General features: G+C 44.2%; 1 protein-coding gene across 1 annotated transcript in view; it reads right to left on the reverse strand.

The window, feature by feature from the left end:
• The window catches only part of LOC116938752 (nck-associated protein 1), a 130165-nt gene that overhangs the window by 39033 nt on the left and 68210 nt on the right, over positions 1-22922 (reverse strand). Inside the window, exons 9-18 of the mRNA XM_032946334.2 lie at positions 19534-19690; positions 18237-18293; positions 17052-17148; positions 15880-15989; positions 14528-14660; positions 8762-8843; positions 8461-8519; positions 6435-6580; positions 3140-3272; positions 1760-1879 (exon numbers count right to left, since the gene is read on the reverse strand). Of these exons, the coding sequence (XP_032802225.1) occupies positions 1760-1879; positions 3140-3272; positions 6435-6580; positions 8461-8519; positions 8762-8843; positions 14528-14660; positions 15880-15989; positions 17052-17148; positions 18237-18293; positions 19534-19690 (1094 nt within the window). The remainder of the gene's footprint in view (positions 1-1759; positions 1880-3139; positions 3273-6434; positions 6581-8460; positions 8520-8761; positions 8844-14527; positions 14661-15879; positions 15990-17051; positions 17149-18236; positions 18294-19533; positions 19691-22922) is intronic.

Consider the following 22922-nt stretch of genomic DNA (forward strand, 5'->3'; position numbering starts at 1 on the left):
ACTTTCACTTGACATCTGCTTTAAGTAATCTCGCGAACCTGACGAGAGCAATGGCCGTCAGTTTCAGGGAGTGATATTTAGATGTCAACGACAGCAATCGACACCAGGTAAATAATGTTCGTAACTTTTAAAATCGCAAGTGCTCAAAAAAATGTTCCCAAATGCATTAAAATGTCAACTTGCTAAATTAATATATCTGGAACAGAAAATACCAGACTTTTGAGACCAACATAGGGATTATAATTACAAATTCATTCCATGTTCCCATCAGACCACATACATGGTCACTGGCATTTCGTTGGACAGATATTGAGGCTCGTCTATACAAAATAACAGTGGAGCAGTCAGGAAAAACCAAAAATGAAAATTGGTTCCTGAAATATATATATTTTTTTAAGATGCCGTGCTTCAGCAAAAATAACAGAATGTTTCCCGTAAAGTTATTTTTAAAACGTACCTGCTATTAAGTCAATTAAATAAAGTAATTGGGGTGTGCAAAATGAACATTTTTCAAATTATTTTCCCGAGATCGTTCGTAGCGTCTGTGGTTATTTATACGCAGATTTAAATTATTTATCTTCCAAGGGTGGGTACGCAAAACTCGCAGGATCCAGCATACCGGAGGCCCAAGTGAGTGGAGAAAGATGCGGAGATAGGACACGCGTGTGTGGTGCTTTGCCTTGCAAGAAATCATCGGCGTAACGTGAACAGTGAGGTGGCTCTGAGTGTGTAACCACATGGTGTATTTAGAGCACTGCTGTTTTATAAGAGTGCATTGCAATTCATGTTTTTTTTTTTTACAAATTCAAACAATGTTACTCGAAACAAAAAAAGTTACAAGCCAACAAAAAAATAATTACTGGATGTGAAATAACTCTTACGTTTCTCTTGGTGTGGTGAAACCTTTCCCAGACGTTAAGTTGTTGGACACAGTATATATGTCTACAGTTAAATTGCCCTGAAATATTACATTTTGCCAAGCAATAGTTTACATCCAATGCTTGTAAAATACTGGCTTGCTTTGCTGTCTATAAAGCCAACTTCCTACACGTAATCATTTTGTTTAAACCTCAAATGAATGCATTTTCATTTAATGCACTACAATAAACTCCGAATACGCCCATTGACGATCAGTTGTGGTCAATTTTCTCTCCTGATCCATGACCATATTTCTGGGCTTTATCCATTGCTTCTGGCTGTGCTGTGAGCCAGCTTCATAACCCCTTCTGAACTTTTGTGGGAGTATCCATAAGCAACAATTTGCTGTGACATGCTATTTAATTGGGCCTCGATAGTCTGGGCTGTCTTACAAGGCCTTGGTCTGTTGATTGCCAAAAAAGCATGGCCAGCACTCAGTAATTCTTGAGAAGCAGTGCAGCTGGGGGCCTGCTCCAGGGTGGGTTAGACATACAATGCACCAGAATGTACACTCAATGACACCGCCCCCACCCCCCATGTAAGAGGCATCCTCCAATTCTCTTTCCCTGTTCCCATCTGCATCCGCCACTATAACAAAACGATTCCAGTTAGCTGTCATGTTACTCGCTTAGAAACACCCCCACACCATATACGTTCTAATGATTATCTCACCACTTTTTAAGCATTGTCCTTTCTGGCAAGTGATAGGAATGTGGGCTGCTAACAGAGGTGAGCAGGGCCCCATTCTCATTTGAAATGTAAACGCTAATGTTTCCGAGCGCAGTCTTTGAGGGCCTATCAGGTGCTTAGACTGGTCGATGAATTGTAACAAATGTCTGACCTGATTGCTCAGGGCGCACTGCTCAGCACAGATGTCCGTGATGAGGTTCTTCGCCTGCTTGGCCATCTCTTCCAGGAACACATTGCAGATGGAGAGGCTGCGGTCTCCGATGTGATGTCGCTGCATCATTCAAATGGCAAAACATAAAATACATTACAAATAAAAACACAAAGCCAATTATAGTTTTTGTTGTTAATATCCTAATCAGGAAATTATTTTGCCTATCATCTCTCCAGGTGGATACAAATAATACCACTTCATGGGAAGTTAACATCTCATGGAGACTGGCTCCTACACTAAGAATGTAGAATTTCCACCCCTGACATTCAACAGAGCATTGCAACAGAGATGAGTGGCACTCCATCACTTGTTTAAGACACTTTGGGCTCAAGTCATGTGGATATTTTATCCTCCAATCCACAAAAAAAGTGATGGCCATTTTGATAAAAAAATAAAAATCGGAATTCATGAATTCCTGCCTAAGCAGGACATGTCGCTTCAATCAATAACTTGTCTTTGACTGGCACATGTTCTTTCGTCCATGTGTTCCTCCTTCCTTTCCCTCCGTGTAATTTCAAGAATGCACCTCTCTCTGTGCTTCTTTGCACACATTTCAACTTTTGTTAAATTTTCTTCGTGAATATCCAAGTTTCAGATCCATGTCACATCAAATCAATTACACTGATGAACACATTAATATTATTATTTCGGCACGTTAGCATGCTGCTTTTTATTATTAAGTTACGTTTTCCTAAAGCACTTCAACCTCTTCTCACCTGCATCAACTGCCTTAGGTAGACACTTTCTGGTGGTTTTTGGTTGTGTCCCTCCCGAAAAATATATTCCATAATTTCATGAAATGTATATCGAGCCCTACTTTGCAGCTTTTTCTATTAATATCTTCATTAGTTTGGTGAAGTTCATTACCATTGGTTGTAAACACATGCCATCAACAACACTGAGATGGTTAATACTTTCTCCATTTATGTTTATGATTTTTGTTTCTGTTTTTTTAGCCCTGAGCCAGTGGTGGAAATTCAACATTCCCATTGTAGTCTATCCATCTACCTACCTGCCGACTTGCCCACAAAGTAGAACTCATTTCATGAACCACAGAGAGATGATGGGCTGAGTACCACCCAACTAGGATTTGAAGCCGCAACTTTCCGATTGCCAGCCACTCGTACCGCTGAGCCGCCTTGCCGGCTATTACCACGGAAACAAACGTAACAATAGACTATGGAGGTCATATGAGTGCATCTCAACGAAAGTGAATGACCATCCCTCAATGGGACCTCTCATGAAGATGTATCAAGATGCCTGCACGCGCAGAGTGAGTGATCGGTGGCGGCGCGTGATGTTGAGCGACGACGCACTTACCTCCTCCGGGCACAGCTCGTGCGCGCAGCTCATGAAGTGTGAGCACGCCAGCGGGAAGGCGATGGAGAAACGCGATTGGGATGGGATCTCCAGGCACTGCTGGAACATCCGCTCGAAGGGGCGGTTGTAAAAGCTGGCGGGGAGACAGAGGCCCGCGAGGTGCATCAGTCCAGATCCGCAGCCGGTCTCGTTCGCTGGTGTCTTACACCGGTCGGCACAGGCCGGCGGCAATTCGTGGTATTTCTTTAAGCTTCTCTCAAATGTCACGGTTCACATTCTCTGAAAGATTTAAAGGGCGTTTGTTGTTTTGATTTTTTTTCCATTTTCATTCAACATCGGTGAACGGCAGTTCGTGGGATTTCTTTAGGCTCAAAACTTTCCGTAAAAATATTCTCAGAGATTTAAAGGCCGCCCTTTGTTTTCGTTGTCTTTTTTTTTTACTCAAGTACAATGAATTCTGTTTTGGTAGCCATGTCTTAATGGATACTCCTACGTGACCAAACCCAACTGCACCCATTTCTGCTCGCAAGCCTTATGAGAAAAACACATTTTCTCGCTTTATCATTTTTATTTATGACTGAGAAAATGTGAAATAAGTAACCCCTTCAAAGGAACTTTGAAAAAAGTGATAATTTTGTAACTTCCTGGAATGTTGTTCCCATCAAGTAAATGTGTGCCCAACTCTGAGATCATATTTGGACTTCATTAAGCTTGACACATAGTAGAAATTGATTTTAAAAAGCATAGCACGACAGCACAAGGTAGTGACAGACTTAAAGCTTCAAATCAAGATTAAAGTTATCCTTCAGACATGTAATAATGACTCGTGCATCTAAAGATAAGTGAACAGGATCAGGCAGTAACATGATACTAGATCATTCTCATACTTTTCTAGATTTCAATCAAGCCCTGTTTGGTCATTAAGCAAATTTTATTTAGACTTGTCCGGTGATGTGACTCGTATGGCACCAGCCCTCAAAAGCACAATCCACAAGAAGTGTGACTTGAGCACAAATATAACAAACACCTTTCAAAATCATACTTTTGATAACTTCATTTAAAACGAAACACCCAAGACATTGTATAAAAAATATAAAAAAGGTAAAACACCTTCAAAAGTGCTAAAGAAGGCCTCCCAGTATGTTAATCTATGTGTCTGAACAACAGCTGTACTCTTGAAGTGTATTGCTTAATTGGTCGCCGCTTTACAGGCAGAGTACACGTAGAGCACACCCCTACCTACTACATGTGTCTGAGAGGGCGACTAGACCTCGTGCAGTCATGTACAACTGTGTCCCAGCACAAACCTATACAATCCCCACCCGTGGATGTGGGACACACACACACACACAATTAAAACATTCACACCTACTCCAGTTCTCTGAACGACCGTCCGTACTATAGTTCCTTATGTCAATAGCCACTTTACATTACATATTGTTTCTGCACCCCTGGTTTTAGAAAGAAGAAATTGTATTAAATTGCCTTCGCAGCAGCTCCATACACAAACCCTTTAGGTATCCATCCTCTGTCACACTTTGATACGGACACATTTTTCCGAGTTTATCAATTTCTTCATTAACAAAAATACAACCAAGTTATGAGAGAATTTGAAATGTCGTAATTAGAATTGCGCAATAGGCCCAATTATGACGTTTAGGCAAAAACCACGGTGGTGATTACAATTATTTAAACTTTTGGATCAAATAAAAGGTTTCTTCCCATTAATATTCTCTGAAAATCCAAACAGTGTGGATGGGAGAGGGACTGTTTAATGTATAGAGGCTGTAGGCATTATAGCCTTTATAGGTAAATGTCGTATGACTGGTTTGTGTTACATTTGTCCCAGAGCAACAAAAAAATACCTATCCGGCCGTACAGGGCTTGACGACTTGATCTGATTAAATGCCGTGCCATTCAAACCCTTACCAAAAAGTGTTACGTTAGACCTCAGGCAAATCAGCCACAACTAATTTATGGCATTGCTCTGGATAAAGTTTTCTTTACTGTAACAAAGGTCTGCTCTGTTTCATTACTGCTTGAGCCAAGGGGGGCTGGGGGAAATAGCTATACCTTCTACAGGCAATTTTTTAAATTATTACCACCCAACCTCAGCCTGCTGCTCAATTTAACTGTCAAATCCAATCGGCTCTTTTGTATGTTACAGCTGGCTGGATCAGCTTTCGTGCGCTCTTGCCATGGGTGCTCATTAACACCAACTTGGGAGTTACACAGAATGTAAACACGAGAGTGCAAAAACCGTGAGGTCTGAGCAGGTACAAAACACAGTTGCATTATTGGAAAAATGCCACCCTGCCACTGTCCACTGGGCAGCCGTGATACCAATACCCTTCAGGCTCGCTTGATTGCAGGGACAAGTTCACCAGCGTAATGTGCGTTAGAACATTTATTGGAATTGCGAGGGACAATTTTCCAGTGACTGAACCCTTAAAATTTGAGCTGTTGCAAAAAAAATATAATGTTTTCAACATGTTTTTTTTTTTAATGTGCATTTTATAAGCGGAAATTCTTTGTGGAGTCTCTGTATCCTTAATTACTTTTGGAGTAAAACACTAACTACGAATCCACTTAAAAAGAAGGGTCTAACACTGTATAGCATCCATAATAGAGGGTTTTTTTGGGGGGTTAGATTGCATAAATATAAATGTGTCCTTAAACCCGCCACCACCCGACACAGGCAATTAGTAAGGTTTGTCACGTAAACAGAACATGCCAAGTCGTTACTAGTACAGCACAACATTTACAATCTGAACACAACGTTTCGCCAGTAATTACAACTAGCATCATCTAGTGGCAGCCATATTTGTGGATAAATATAGCAGTAGGCCTCACTTTTGATCAAACAAATTCACTTGAAAATGGTGATTTGAGATGTGTTTTGTTTGTTTGCTTATAGTTTTTTTTTAAAGATACCTACTATAAATTACATATCTGCTTTCGTTACCTTTAACTTCATTTGACACTGCCAAACTGCTCTGAAGAATTTTATGTAAACATGCTTTAGGATACCACTAAAATTGATAACTGAGAAAGCAACAAACAGTAGTGCACCAGAGGTCAACAAAGATTGAGATATCCAAGCTGAAAGGAAGGCAAATGAGAACAGGGCACAATGTTGCCACAGATTTAGCTCCATCGTCAGCAACCGTTATTATTCTCTTTGTATTTCCTGCACTTACAGACCGCGCTGTGCCCTTGTATTTCCTGCCCTTGAAGTGTCTACTTCACTGCTCCCAACTTTCTTCTGATGCGCCAACTTCCCCACTCCCCTTACCAGAAATTGGACAGGTCTGATGTCTCCACCATCAGGTCATTGAGTGAGTCCACCATCTTTGTGTGGAAGGCAATGGTGTTCATGAGCTTTCCCAGATCCTTGTGGTCCTTGAGCTGCAGACTTGCCTTGTTTACGCTGGTGTAGGCCTGGTAAAGGGGGGGAAAAAGCATGACAGTGTACTACATATTCTTGGTTGTTTTTCGGTAAAGTCACGTAGAAGGGAAACAATAAAATAATAAAAATATAAAACAATAAAATTCTCACGACGTTTCGACTGCAACACAAGCAATCATCATCAGGTGTGAAAACCACAGCAAGAAAATTTGAAAAAAAAAATCAAATTTTCTTGCACGAAAGCTTTAAATCAAAAGTGTACTACATGACATGGAGAATCTCCCACAGAAATCCCTGCAACAGCTACAATCGACGGTGAGTGGTTTCTCAACAGGTCCGGCACTTCCCTTTATATTATCAACCCGCACTGACGAGCGTGGCTATATATTGTCGTCAATGAATCTCCGTAACTTGCACAGCATGGGGGGGAGGGGCGGGCATCATCCAGCGGCAGATTGACAAATGGTTGTAAGGATGACATTACTGTGCACAAGGAGTGTTTTCCTTGTTTACATCTGAAGCTAACGTACAGTCCCTGTACATCACACAACAGGGAGCACGCTATGCGCCCCTGCATGGCGTTTTTGCATTTAAATTCATGGCTGTTTTGCCAACAGTTCGCGTCATGAATGCACCGGCCCAAGCACCGCAGGAAGTCAACAAATGCAACCATGTTCACTATTACAGTGCGTGCAATGTGGGTGCATTTTTCCCCAAGCCACACAATTTGTCCGACAAGCGAGTGATCAGAAGTCGTTATGTTTAAGTGGCTTCGCGCTGCAAATGTCCGAATAATTACACTGACAGCATTTAATTTCAAATGAACATTACACCGGCTTGTAAGTATATGGGCATGACGCCAGGCACTGCCAAATGTGTGCACGTGCATGGTTTATTTTTTTACCGGACACTCGTTGCAATCAGACTGCCTGACTTAGGGCAGCATAAGTTGAAAATGGTTCAAAAAGTATGGGATGCTACACGCAAAGAATGCCATGAAATTCAAACGTTTCTGTTAAAAAGTTTACCGATTTACTTGCCCTCTGTGCAGTGTACTCTATATTTAACTTGTGGGACTGTCAGAGTCATATTTAGTGCATAGTTCTTGCCAGTTATTGTTGCTTTACATAACGATACGTGGCAGGGTGCCAGTGGCAGAGTAATGTGCGGGCACTCGCTCTCCGATTGTTCCAATGCACATGTCCAGCGCATCAGGATGGGTCAAGACCTCTCTGGGCATGTCGTCGTTTGATGATGGGAGGGAGGGAGGGAGGGAGGGAGGGAGGGAGGGAGGGAGGGAGGGAGGGAGGGAGGGAGGGAGGGAGGGAGGGAGGGAGGGAGGGAGGGAGGGAGGGAGGGAGGGAGGGAGGGAGGGAGGGAGGGAGGGAGGGAGGGAGGGAGGGAGGGAGGGAGGGAGGGAGGGAGTCAGTCTGGAATCTGGTCAACAGCTTTGGGAGTGGCGGAGAGAACTTCGGAGATGTTTCTTTGGTCCGAGTAAAAACCGGACAGCTTTTCATTCGATGTCCCATCGTGTGAAGTTGTTTACCACATCCACACACCGTGGGGTGTCCTCGAGTCTCCATGCGTGCATGAGCGATCCGCTCTCTCATGCAGTTGTTCATGGCCTTCGTCCACAGGGGCCGAAGGGAGTGTGAAGCTAAGCGGCTCGACCGTCGGGTGAGCTGTGAGCCTCTTAAAGGCTCTTCTAAAAGAGGCAGGCCTTCTTCAGTAGAAGCGTGAATGCTACATGCATGGCATACAAAATTAAGTGCTTACGATCATTAAAAAAATTGCTCTGAATGTGATTACCAATCAGCATATATAAAAATACAAACTAATAACATAACCTAAAATTTATGATGGGTTTGATGGCTGATGCTCCTCTGATGAGTGCCCCACATCCTGAACTCACCTGAAGTCTGAACCAATCCAGCCTCAATCCTCTGAAATCAAAGGGCTCTCCCTGGTCCACTGCCAAGAGAAATGGTTCATATCATTGCACTTTTTATAAACATTCTGAATAAAAATGTAATTGCACAGGGAAATATTTCTACAGAACTCCATCCCTAGTTTTTTTTCTGTAAAATACGTGATTGTAAAATGTAGCCCTTAGTCTGCGACACAGTGCACCAGTGTGTGTGTGTGAGCCAAATGAAGATGTTCCAAAAGAGACATTTGCACAAAATGCGTGGCGGCAGCACCGAGGACCATACCTTGTCTGACATTGAGTGACGTCATGGTGCTGACAAATGATGACATGATGACAGACTCATCTTCGGGGCATACCGACAAGTTCTGAAACAAACGTTCATTAACGTTCATCAGATGCATTACGACTGTTTAAACATTAACTATCTCTGGTGAAACACACAATTGCTTGCTGTGCAAATTTGTGTCCGTAACTTAGCATTAACGCATTCATTTATGCACTATTTATATTTTTAATATATACTTATATAAGCACAGCCCAATAAATCCATATTATATAAGCCCAGCATGTAAACATTGTTCTTATCCCCAAACACATTGAATGAAGCTAATAAAATGCACACTGATTAAAAACAACACTGCCAATCCTATTACTAAATGCAGCTATGGTTCACTGTTTCAATAAAACACTATGCATTTTGTATGAACTGGAAATATTGCTGACGCTCTTTCTGTGATGTGTAATAGAATGTCTTTACACTTAAAGAAGAACTCGTTGCTTAAATGACAATGCAATTTGGATAAATGTGCTGATCAAAGCTGAAACATGTTTGCCCACAACCAGGGTTTCATTTAAAACAAATCTGATGAGGAAGTAAGTAAATTGGAGCTGTGATGCAAGACAGATGATGATGCACACCATTGAAGATGGTGGTTGCTAACCAAGCTTAGGAGCGGTCTGAGACCGTCCACCACATTCTGCATAACGATGACGCTGCTGCCTGGCTTGGTGCAGAATCACGCAATTAGTAAATACGTTCTGCGTGATAATCTCACAACGCTAACTTCTGGAAAAGGAAAAAAAAAGTATACGCTATTTTATTGTGATCGAGGTTACCTCGATGATTTGATTAGTTACAGTGGCGAGATGTTGACTACCTTGCCTGGTATACAGGAGGTCGTGGGTTCAAACCCAACCCTAATGCCTCTATATTTGGAATATGCGTGTTCTCCCCGTGGTCGAGTTGATTTCTCTTCGGGTCCTCCAGTTTTCCCCTCCACATTTATAAACATTCGTTGAGAGTATTTGGCTGCTATACATTTCCACATGATAAGCCAATTTGTTGATCTATAACTTGTGGCCAGGTCACTTCTGAAAAAAAGAGCTATGTAGCTCAGTAGGCTTTAACTGGTAAAATAAAAATAGAAAACGTTATATAAAAATCCAGCTGTCTATATAATTATCATATTGCTTTATACCCTTTATACCACAATGTCACATTTCAATTTACACATTTCAAGAGATGTCAGGGCCAATAAATAGGTGATGAGATTATTTTAAAATGATAAATCATATTTTTTCTGTACGTGCAAAAACAATTTCCACACCAAGCTGGGATGTTTGGGTGACTTTTCAAACCATTGCATTTGCAGAGAACCAGTTAACAACCGAATACGCAGACACTTCTTGTACTGACCGACTAATATTTACCCAGCCTTGGGGTATCAGTCCCATTTCGATTAAAATTACCAACTGTCAACATGGGAATGAAGCACCATGTGTGTTTCATTGTCATTGTTACGGACCCTTAGTGATGACTTCACTCCAAATTGACGACCGACAACCTCCGTGACCGCAACAAAGACCAGCTCTCGATCAGTGGCTCCAAAACCTAGGGTCCGCGGACCAATGTTGGTCCCACAAAAACGTAGAGTAGTCTACAAAATTAAACACCACTGCACAATTACTGGAATTAGAACTCATTCAAAACTCTGCTGGCTGCTGGTAATTAATGTGCTGACATTACACGTTAAAAGAAACATACACTCTATGTTATTGGTGTACGGTGGGCCACAATAAAAATGTGAGCGTGGACAGTTGTTTGTTGGCCGAGGGAGGCTGGAAACCACTGCTCCAGTCGATTAATTCTCCGTTTTGTTGCGTGTGACCAACATGTGCATCATACTGAAAACGGGCAAGCGAAGCAATCCTTTAAGGCGGACAGTTTAGTGGGTGGTGGGAACTCGCGGTGGAAACTTATTCATATTTCAACATCGAGTGGGATGTGTGTTTCGTTTGTATTCACTGCCAGTGCAGATGCTCAAAGTCAACTCTGTGGTAGCACAGCAGAAGTCACACACAGTATCTGGCACCATCTCTTTGTTTTCAAAATGCATCCACTTACGGAATGTATTTGTCTCTTGTGACCAAGTCTTTTATCCGAGATACGGCTGGAAATTGTTATGTTGGCAAGGCACATATTATGGGAGATTCGGTCCCATTGGCGCATTACTTTCTCTCGTGGTGAAGCGCATGAGGAAAGTACAACTGAGCAACCTTTGCTATGTTTGGCTATTACACTTCCAGAACACCTGCAGTGCTGAAACGTTCCATATTTGCAGACTTTATTAGCATTCAAACACAAAGAGTTTTCCACTGTGGGTTCTCACCCCTGTGCAAACTATATGCTGTCAAAGTTGGCGCAGGTCTATATAAATTAACTCAGTCACGCATTTATATATGGAGATGTTTCGCAAAGATATTTTTAAAAAACTTTGTCGTAAGGTGTGATAATTATTTTTATGAAAATCCCAAATCCACCAGAGCACCATTTGTGACATTTGGCTTTATAAGGATCCCCTGCCCTGCATTGCCAGGATGGATTTCCTCCCACCCATTGCTACTCAGCTCACTCTTTCTGCACTGGACATAACCCAAACTGAAAAACAAACGCCCTGGGACTGAGACCAAGGATCAAATGCCTGCAGCGGTGGATGCTAGCCCAGTGGCGTCCCTAAGCAGAAACAATTTTTGGAGCCCTACCTTTCCATTATAAAATCCTTGAGAGATGACAGAAGAGATATAGATGTAGCGAGATAAGAGAAGTGCAGATAAACACAGAGATGTGGCAAGATGATAGATGAGAGCTGCAGACAAGATAGAGATGTTGACGTCTTACTTGAATCAGATTACGGATTCAAACGTACAAAGTACATTGCTATGCTTATTCGGATTTTAATTCGAGCTGACGTTTCGATGCACCCTGCTTGTCATCAATCCCGAACCCCTTGAACTGCTTTGGGACTCGAGGCATTTGCTTTTGCTCCGCTTGGGCCCAGCGCCACCACTTCCCGCCCGCCCACCCGCGCTTAGCGGCGGGCAGCCGGCCGCGAGCGTCTCTCTCCCGCGGCCGTCGAGCCCTACTCTGTCACGCCAACCGAAGCGGAGGAGTGCGTGACTTGTCAACCTGGTGGCAACAACGGCGACAGGGAACGCTTGCCTTTTTGACATTTCAGGTGGGAAGAAGTCAACAGTGTTTTCTTTGTTGCGATCTCCATTTCTCACTTTATTATTTTTTTTACCTTCTTCATCAACTCTTTAAGAGAGCGTATTCTGGGTCAAGAAAGTTTCAACGACCGCATCTGCTCTTTGACAAAAATACGCCTGCCACCGTGTTGTTCTTGGCGAGTGACATTTTTTCAACTTCATTGCTGCCTGTGTGCACCTGATGCTGATATGCTTGCCTTGCTCTGCAAAGAGCAAAAGTAAAAATGACCTGATCACATGGTAAATGGGTCAACCTCTGTCATCGGTTTCAACCGACTCGCTACAACAACATGTTCGACTCAGTACCCGACCCTCCCGACTTCTTTGTCTACAGCTGACAAATTAAACTCTCATTCTTATCTAGCTTTATAGGCGTAAAAAAAAAACGCATTATGAAGTCATGTTTATAAACAGAACATTTCCCTCAAGCGAGGGCAATGCCACTGAAGCACATTTTCCCTTCTTCCCTTTTCTTCCTGTGCTCTTCGCAAAGTGAATTACACACAGGTCGTGCAAATGTTTAATGATTTTTCTCACACATTTATCTCCCACTATCTGCGTGGCCACTGAGTGTTTGTGCAGTGACGCCAACGTGGGGCCATATGGGGTTTGGGGATAGACGTTGCCAGAGGTGGTCAGGGGTGGGTGGCGGGGGGGGGAGGGGCTGATGAAGATATAAGCTTCCAATTCCACGTGCAGATTTTTTTTTTTGTTCAGAGCAACTCTGGTCTGATAGCCCCACGGTGGAAACAGGGGGGCCAGCCCAGCTCAATGGACTCATAATGCCACGTTCCCACGACCACTTGGAGCCAAGCCAGGCCGGTCTGCAAACTGGGCGAGTGGGCTTGGCCCAGATTCCCACGCAGCCTCACCGAGCTGACACAGCACCCAATGAGCCAGTTATCGGGGGGCCCCGTGGCTCCCTTTAAGGCTTGTACCCAAGCCACCATTGGAAGCAGCCATGACATCACGGAGCCTACGTGGAAACGGCATGATTATTCGGTGGATTTATTGTGTAGTTCAGCTTTAGAGCTGTGGGTTTGTTTGTTTTTTTATAAACTCGGTGGAACAATTATAAAAGTAACAGAATTTTCTTTGGGATAGGGTAGCCTCATCCCTTCATACATTAATTCTGTTATATAAAATAGAATCACTTCCCTACTATGGCTGTGGAGGTAATAGAGAAGGCGGGGGGAGCATGAAGGTCCAAGCCCCTCGGAGCAACGTGGCTCATGAAAGTATGAGGAAAATAAATGAGCCGTGCTGGAACAGCCATGGATCATCGCGGCCTGTGGATCATCACGGCCCGTGGATCATCACGGCCCGTGGATCATCACGGCCCGTGGATCATCACGGCCCTTGGATCATCACGGCCCGTGGATCATCACGGCCCGTGGATCATCACGGCCCTTGGATCATCACGGCCCGTGGATCATCACGGCCTGTGGATCATCACGGCCCGTGGATCATCACGGCCCTTGGATCATCACGGCCCGTGGATCATCACGGCCTGTGGATCATCACGGCCTGTGGATCATCACGGCCTGTGGATCATCACGGCCTATGGATCATCACGGCCCGTGGATCATCACGGCCTGTGGATCATCGCGGCCCGTGGATCATCACGGCCCGTGGATCATCACGGCCCGTGGATCATCACGGCCCGTGGATCATCACGGCCTGTGGATCATCACGGCCTGTGGATCATCACGGCCTGTGGATCATCGCGGCCCGTGGATCATCACGGCCTATGGATCATCACGGCCTGTGGATCATCGCGGCCCGTGGATCATCACGGCCCGTGGATCATCACGGCCCTTGGATCATCACGGCCTGTGGATCATCACGGCCTGTGGATCATCACGGCCTATGGATCATCACGGCCTGTGGATCATCACGGCCTATGGATCATCACGGCCCGTGGATCATCACGGCCTGTGGATCATCGCGGCCCGTGGATCATCACGGCCCGTGGATCATCACGGCCCTTGGATCATCACGGCCCGTGGATCATCACGGCCTGTGGATCATCACGGCCCTTGGATCATCACGGCCCGTGGATCATCACGGCATGTGGATCATCACGGCCTGTGGATCATCACGGCCTGTGGATCATCACGGCCTATGGATCATCACGGCCTGTGGATCATCACGGCCCGTGGATCATCGCGGCCCGTGGATCATCAAGGCCCGTGGATCATCGCGGGCCAATGATCATCACGGCCCTTGTTTCACCATGGCTCATTGATCCTTATGGCTGATGAATTGTGTGGGGATGCAGACCCATCACCTCCCACCCCCCTGGGTAAATAACTGCTCCCTGGGCTGGCACTGGTTGGAAGGAGCCAAGGTCCCCCCATTAGTCTTGCCAATTAGGCATGGAATAACATCAACACGTGTGAAGGTGGGCTCTGGTCGGGAAACCTCAGCATTTCAGCATAACAGCGAAGGCACAGCGTGTGGTGGGCGGGTGCAGCGGTGTTTGGCAAACGGTGCCGCATACCTGCACGAGCTCGTTGAGTACCACGGCATCAAAGCCGGCCAGGTACTGCAAGTGGTAGCGCTGAATCACCTGGGCGTACTTCCTCACCAGAGCACGGAGCTCCTCCATGTAGAACATAAGCTCTGCCTGGTGCCTGGGGAGGTTGTGGAGCCAGGGGAGACGGGTACAAGAATAGAGGGGACAGCTGAATACATGGACAACAGGACAGGTGGATATACATACAAACAGAATAAGAGACGTACGTGAGGGCGGACAAAGAGATAATGTCGGCAGCTGGGGAACAGTTGTCGAAAAAAGTTAGAAAATATAGTTTACGAATACAAGTTCCAAAAAATGACGATTGTAATGTGGATCCACAATAACAAGGCAAATATATCAACAGCAAAAATTATGAAATGGTCCAATCCAAAGGTGAAACTTGCAGTGCAGTTAATTTCTCTAAAACATAATCCTTGAGCTATGATTGATTCGTAAACGCAGCGAGCAATGACATGACTAATAGCTGAACGCCGCTGGTGGATACCACATGGGATTATACCAGGGAGTGGAAAACGCGGGAAAGCATTTCATGAAATTTGCTGGATGTATTTGAGCAATCCCGAGCCATTGTCAGCGTCTGAGAAAACACGCGGCTAACAGGGTAGAAGAGCACCTCCTGGTGACCTGAAACAGAACTCCGTGGTTATTTGCTGTGCACCTCGGCGTGTAATGATGTCGCGCAACGACTCGGCTTCTCCCTCCCCAAAATGTGCACAATTTATTCGAGTTTCGATTCTCCGTTACCATCGTTGTGAATGGTAGAGATTTTAGTGGCTGTGTGGGGTGGGAAGGGGGGGGGGGGGGGACAACGTGAACTCATTGCATGCAACAAGTACAAATCATTTAAAGGCTTTTAAAGCAAGACCGAAGTAGCTGAATGTTAGACAGGTGTCAATGCAATGAGGAATTCAATCATCAGGATATCTGGTGTTGAACACTGATTGGCAAAACATAGCCTTGTGTATGACCAACTCACCCACAATGTGTCTGATCTTATCAGAGCTGAAAAGCTAAGATTTTGGCTTGAGTCTGGGCAGTGCTTGTATGGGCGACTGTCACGTTCACAAGACTGGCCTAGCAAGTGTTGTAGGCAGTGGGAGACAGTACAGCAAAATCCATTGTTGTTGTGCTGCACTCCCCACTCTCACAATCACCAATCCGAACTGACCAGCATGGTGAAGTATAGTCAAACATCGCTCACGACCCGCGAGGCATTGGGGAGGAGGCCTTCACCCAGCGGAGGATTGACACAGCGGGCTGTGCGTGCACATGTAAAACGTGAAACGGGTGTCAAATTCAAAAAAACGACTCGCTTGTCCACGTAGTCCTCGATGTTTTTCGTCTTTGGCAAATTCTCCGCGTGCCGCAGCAGCCACAGAATCTCATCCCGGGAAAAGGAGAGCGCCATGAAGACAAACAGTGCCTGCAACGAGATTCAAACAGCAGGGGAAACGCTCAGCGGATGTCGTTTGGCGAATTTGCTGAATCGTAATCAAATCAAAATGACGCACCAAGCTTTCAAGAGCATTGCAACGTTGCAACTATGAATAGGAAAGGAAATGTTGTACATGACACACGTCCCGTATTTCAGAGGAAAACTAACATGCACGCGTTACACAGTAAACACTACTCTATTTATCGTATTAAGAAACGTGCATATCTACGAAAAAATTGCAATCATCAGCAATACGCCTGGTTATTCTACATGAACACTGACCAGCAATGTTAAGAGTGCCACAGTGTAATATATATATGCATAGATCCGGGGGTTTGTGCATTACAGAACGTTCCCAACTTGAAATAGAGCAGGTTACGGTTTATAACATAGGCATGCATAACATAAAACATAGATATTTATTCTACAAACCAAAAGTTTCACAAGCTCACATGGTGTGTGACCTTTCATATTTTCCTGAGATGATGTCATATGAATTATACCAAGGTTAGTAATGGCTATGATGATGATGTTGGTAATTATGCATAACAATTATGATGATACTCGTTATTGTGCATCTGGGATCAATACAATGCATTATGTCAATGATAACAAGGCTGATGATGAAGATAACGATGTGAATCATTGTGATTATCTCTCTCTGACAGCAATCAAATGTGTACCACCACTCTGCAGGAAGTCAAAGAGTGGCTGTCCTATGGAGAGACTAGCTTCTGCCATATGAATGTGGAATGTCTATGCCTGACTGAAAATTTCCAATGGAGATGAGCACAGCCCAATGCTTGCCTGGGAGGGGAGCCAGTCCCACACATTCCCCTACACACCTCGTTACCCCACCTTCAATTACAATTTCAAGTACCCTTAAAATCTAACCACCAGTTGCCACCTCAGTATCAAATGAATGACGAATTAAAAGTTGAAATACATGTATTCACATTGCAATGTGGAATAATGCATGGTTGACGTGAGTCTTGGACGATAGACGGGGTGTGTGGAGCGATGCAGTGGGGCCCAGCCAGACAGGCTTACCTTGGGTCCCAGCAGGCCGGGCTGGTCGGCCAGCACTGTACAGAGCTCCTTCAGAGACGCGCGGAGAAACTTCCTGCGCTCCCGATGCATCAGGCCCCTGTCGTACCACCAAGGGTGCAAACGTAACGGGGATTCAGACGTGCAATCCTTACACTGAAAAGTGACACACCATGGTTATAACATGATCAAGTTACACCAAAGCCAACGTGATTTATTCCTCTTCACTCCATCGATTTATTCAGACAATCGACACCTCCAAGGTCTGCTGAATCATTATTTTTTAGTCGCATCCATCTTGCATCAGAGCTTCCTCTCGGTCGATGAACTATAGGTCCCATCCACTGCCGATCCTGGCATTATTCTATTCCCAACGGCAAAGTTGCTTCTTCTGTCATTGCCATAAAACACTACATATCCTCTCTGCATGGGCCCATACACATGTAAGCAAGTGTTGTCCTTGCCCCGCACAACCGATTAGCATGGTTGGCTATGTACGGTGCGAAAGAAGTTCAACATACATGCACGCATGCACCAAGCACTAACATGTACACCTTTACTATCAAAGAAGATGTTTAGAATACCTAAAGTAAAAAAGTGTCACAATGGCTTTCATTTGGGGCAGACAATTACCTGAGGGTGGAAATGCGGTTCGGTGTTACTGGTTGGGTTTGTGATTTTTTTTTTACGTAACATTTAAGAACAAGAGAGAAATAGGTGGAGAAGATCAATCTAAATTAACGTAACAATAAGTGTTGACCTTTAAGTTGTTACATGCTAAACCTTCTGTGGGGCAATCGCTAACCTGCTTAAGACTACAGTTTATCACTTTAAAGACACGAACATAAAAAAAATGTATGCGTTTCGGTTGGCTCTTAATCTTCTTCTTACATATGGCTGATGTAGATGCAGAGCAACAACTACAATTTCACAATTGGTTCAAAATAAAGTGACATTCGGATCCAGGACGGTTTCAAGGCCAGTAGAGGGCAGCCTCACATTGTCGCATACAATACAGAAAGGTTCTACCCTATATATTATTTGACGGGATGTCTTGAATTTTAAAGCATTGCTGCAAAAATAAAAAAAAAATTGCCAGTTAAGTGTTCTTCAAGGCAGTTTTTTTTGCTCTTGAAATGTCAATGATAATATTCAAATAACTCGGGAGAATTATTTTTTACAACTTACGCTTGGGAGAGGGCTTGCTCCTTACACTCTCGGATATCAGCGACACGTTTGTTGTACCTACAGAAAACGTGACATGGACACATTTGAAAAGTGAAACATAAATGTAACGTCTTGCAATTAGCATTGCAGCAGCAGCCTTTTTTTCCCCCGACATGAATTATAAGTGTGTCCCAAAATCCCAATTGTGCAGTTCACAGAGCCATGTCATTACAAACCGCCAGTTTATTCCGGGGAAGATTTATGGCATTGACTGCACGTAACAAATTCTGCTGGCTCACCTGCTGCCTGTGTCACTCTTCCAGCAGCAGCAGCAGCAGCATAAAATTACATTGCATCGTTCGTGACGTGCACCTGTGCCAGCGAACAAACGCGTTCCTACTCGTACGCAAGTTCCACGACGCACGGGAAAAGCGGTACGAGCACGAGGGACCCTCGCCAATTCACTCACTGGATAGCATCGTAACGGAGACGGCGCCATAGCTTACGATCTCGCGGTTGCCTTATTGCTTCACTTGCTTCTGCTAAACACACACACCATCTGTCTCAGCGGACGAGACAGCAGTGCACACGCGCGACTCGGCGGGCGGCTCGTGATGGCTCTTTGATGCACGGAAGCGGCGGCGTGTGGCTCGGGTGCCCGCCCGCCCGCCCGCACGCGAGGGCGGGCCGCACGATCGTGCGAGGAACGCGTGTGCACCGAATATGCGAAGAGAGAGAGCGTAAGGAATGGACGTGTGCAAGCGGCAAATGTGCCCAGCATAAAGGCTGGCAAAGCGCCTCGCTGTGATGGCTCGTGTAAAATAATGGGATGTAGAAGTATTTATTCCTGCACCCAATTCATTTTTTTTTTTAAATTCAGCAATCAAAATTTAAACTTACGTCAAAAGCATGAGACACACTGTGAGCTTATGCACCAAATGGCAGATGCAGAGAGCTATCAGCTGGATGAGCATGTAGCATTCGGGTAGAAGGAGCATCCCACTATCAAACGAAGATGCAGCTGAATTTCGGAGGCAGGCTGTGAGCAGATTAGTCGGGCTACACTATGTGCAAAAAATACATTTAGCCAATACATGATCAAAGGATGCCAAAGACAATCGTGCACGGTGTCAAAAAGCGACCTTCAAACATCGAACGGCTCTTTTACAGCCGGGATCATGACAGTATATTCTGAGCATCATCTGGACACCAATCGTGATTAGCTTTGGCTTTGGCATCCAATGATGCTTTGTTGATGTTATCCTGGTCACGCACTGTGCAGACCGGTAAATAAGGTGATGTGTGGCTGCATTCTCACCCCTTCATGTTGGTGAAGAGCTCCTCGGTCACTTTGTGGAAGTGGAAGATCTCATCGCGGAACAAGCGGAGGCAGAAGCCACTGCTAAGTGCCAGCTTCCACAGCATCTGAGCATTCTGGTCGGTGTTGAGGGTGCTGTGGCACAGCAGGAATCCGACTGGAGGTGGCACGTGGGGAGATGGCCCAGAGACGGTGTTAATTTAGTTAGAGTTTTTTTTAATGTGTGTAATCATCTTCGTATAATTGCCGACAACCTGTGAAATTTCAGCCAAGTCCTAGTCTGTGGATTTGATATGTAGTCATTCCCTTATTCTAGTCAACAACAATTGTCAAACTATTGTCTATTCTTAGTTATTCCAATCAGTGAACCCAATCAGCCTGGTTCATTTCATCTTGCCATAGACATGCTAGGTTTGGGGTGGGTAGTCGCAGAATTGCCATGCTTGATGACTTTCGTCTGCTTCATAGTCATCTTTAACATGTAGGGTTTTGCAATCAATGTCATCCATAACAGAGGTTTTTTTTTTTGGGTTAGATCGCGTAAATATATAAATGCGTCGTTAAACCAGCCACCACCCGACACAGCCAACTAGTAAACAGAACGTGGCCAATTCGTCACTAGTACAGCACACCGGTGTGTTGGAGAGCCAACCCTTACTAGCTTGTGTCGGGTGGTGGCGAGTTTTAACGACACATTTATATATTTATGCGAGCTAACCCAAAAAAAACTATTATGGTCCATAGTCATCATTGACTAAAATAATGAAAACCGTTGACAAATCTGTTTTCCATTAATGTATCAGTATGTATTTTCAATATGTACACACAATCAATGCTGCCAAACAACTGCAGAATATACCAGTAAGATGTCAGATTGCTTCAAATAACATTCCATGACCATAAAATAATTTACTTTCATCATGAGTTTATGGCCTATGATTAAATAAGCAATATGAATTTTCTCAAGGATGCAATGGTACTTTGGGCATCAATATGGATTTAGAATATCATTGCATATTTAAAAGTAAGACAAAGAAATCTGAATTGATTTACTAGAAAATAAAACTGTAATGCAACACAATCGATGCCAACCGGATGAATATATTGCATGTCACTGTAGAACAAAAATTACTCGTGTCAAATCGATAAACCATGATAATATAAACATGTTTTGATTTTACAACTCGATTTTATATTTCACTGTGGTTTTTATTTGCAACAATGTGTTGGCACTTGGCTCTCACGTGTCAACAAATTGAAATCAATATTTGCTTCTTTGAGCCTCTGAGGGACACTTTTTACACATCCACGTTTCAAACGTAAGCGGCGCTAAACCTCCATGTCTCTGCTGCCAATCTCCCTTGCCTGTAACCTTCCACCTTTCACCATTCATGCGGAAAATTACACGTTGGTAATGTATGGTAGGACAAGGGAAAGATGTGTGGCACCACTGCAGCTTTGATAGACTCACCTTTTGAAGGCCTCAGCTCTGCTGAGGGCATACAGTGAGGGAAAAAAAAGTATTTGATCCCCTGCTGATATTGTACGTTTGCCCACTGACAAAGAAATGATCAGCCTATAATTTTAATGGTAGGTTTATTTGAACAGTGAGACAGAATAACAACAAAATCCAGAAAACGCATGTCAAAAATGTTATAAATTGATTTGCATTATAATGAGGGAAATAAGTATTTGATCCCCTCTCAATCATAAAGATTTCTGTGGACAGGTGTCTTTTATACAGGTAACGAGCTGAGATTAGGAGCACACTCTTAAAGGGAGTGCTCCTAATCTCAGCTTGTTACCTGTATAAAAGGCACCTGTCCACAGAAGCAATCAATCAATCAGATTCCAAACTCTCCACCATGGCCAAGACCAAAGAGCTCTCCAAGGATGTCAGGGACAAGATTGTAGACCTACACAAGACTGGAATGGGCTACAAGACCATTGCCAAGCAGCTTGGTGAGAAGGTGACAACAGTTGGTGCGATTATTCACAAATGGAAGAAACACAAAAGAACTGTCAATCTCCCTCGGCCTGGGGCTCCATGCAAAATCTCACCTCGTGGAGTTGCAATGATCATGAGAACGGTGAGGAATCAGCCCAGAACTACATGGGAGGATCTTGTCAATGATCTCAAGGCAGCTGGGACCATAGTCACCAAGAAAACAATTGGTAACACACTACGCCGTGAAGGACTGAAATCCTGCAGCGCCCGCAATGTCCCCCTGCTCAAGAAAGCACATATACATGCCCGTCTGGAGTTTGCCAATGAACATCTGAATGATTCAGAGGACAACTGGGTGAAAGTGTTGTGGTCAGATGAGGCCAAAATGGAGCTCTATGGCATCAACTCAACTCGCTGTGTTTGGAGGAGGAGGAATGCTGCCTATGACCCCAAGAACACCATCCCCACCGTCAAACATGGAGGTGGAAACATTATGCTTTGGGGGTGTTTTTCTGCTAAGGGGACAGGACAATTTCACCGCATCAAAGGGACGAAGGACGGGGCCATGTACCGTCAAATCTTGGGTGAGAACCTCCTTCCCTCAACCAGGGCATTGAAAATGGGTCGTGGACGGGTATTCCAGCATGACAATGACCCAAAACACACGGCCAAGGCAACAAGGGAGTGGCTCAAGAAGAAGCACATTAAGGTCCTGGAGCGGCCTAGCCAGTCTCCAGACCTTAATCCCATAGAAAATCTGTGGAGGGAGCTGAAGGTTCGAGTTGCCAAACGTCAGCCTCGAAACCTTAATAACTTGGAGAAGATCTACAAAGAGGAGTGGGACAAAATCCCTCCTGAGATGTGTGCAAACCTGGTGGCCAACTACAAGAAACGTCTGACCTCTGTGATTGCCAACAAGGGTTTTGCCACCAAGTATTAAGTCATGTTTTGCCGAAGGGTCAAATACTTATTTCCCTCATTAAAAAGCAAATCAATTTACAACATTTTGACATGCGCTTTTCTGGATTTTGTTGTTGTTATTCTGTCTCTCACTGTTCAAATAAACCTACCATTAAAATTATAGACTGATCATTTCTTTGTCAGTGGGCAAACGTACAAAATCAGCAGGAGATCAAATACTTTTTTCCCTCACTGTATGAGTAAGAATCACAAATAATATAATCTGCCTGAAGTGCGCAATGAAGCCTTAATCTTAAACACGGAGGGGATCGAAGTGACATGGCCTTAATTGGTTGCTCTAAATGCAACAACAAAATTATTGCTTTGTAATACTCGATCGTGTGCTTATTGAAAATGTATTTGAATAATTTGCCACCAATAACACAAACACAACGCATTAATAAACGTGAACCCAGCTAGTTATAGCCACATGAAAGTGACTATTACAGTACTTTCAACCGCAACATCACATAATTAAATG

Source organism: Petromyzon marinus, chromosome 4 (genome assembly GCF_048934315.1).
Source record: "Petromyzon marinus isolate PM22_M1 ecotype Great Lakes invasive population chromosome 4, UKy_Petmar_22M1.pri1.0, whole genome shotgun sequence".
NCBI classification, from domain to species: Eukaryota; Metazoa; Chordata; class Hyperoartia; order Petromyzontiformes; family Petromyzontidae; genus Petromyzon; species Petromyzon marinus.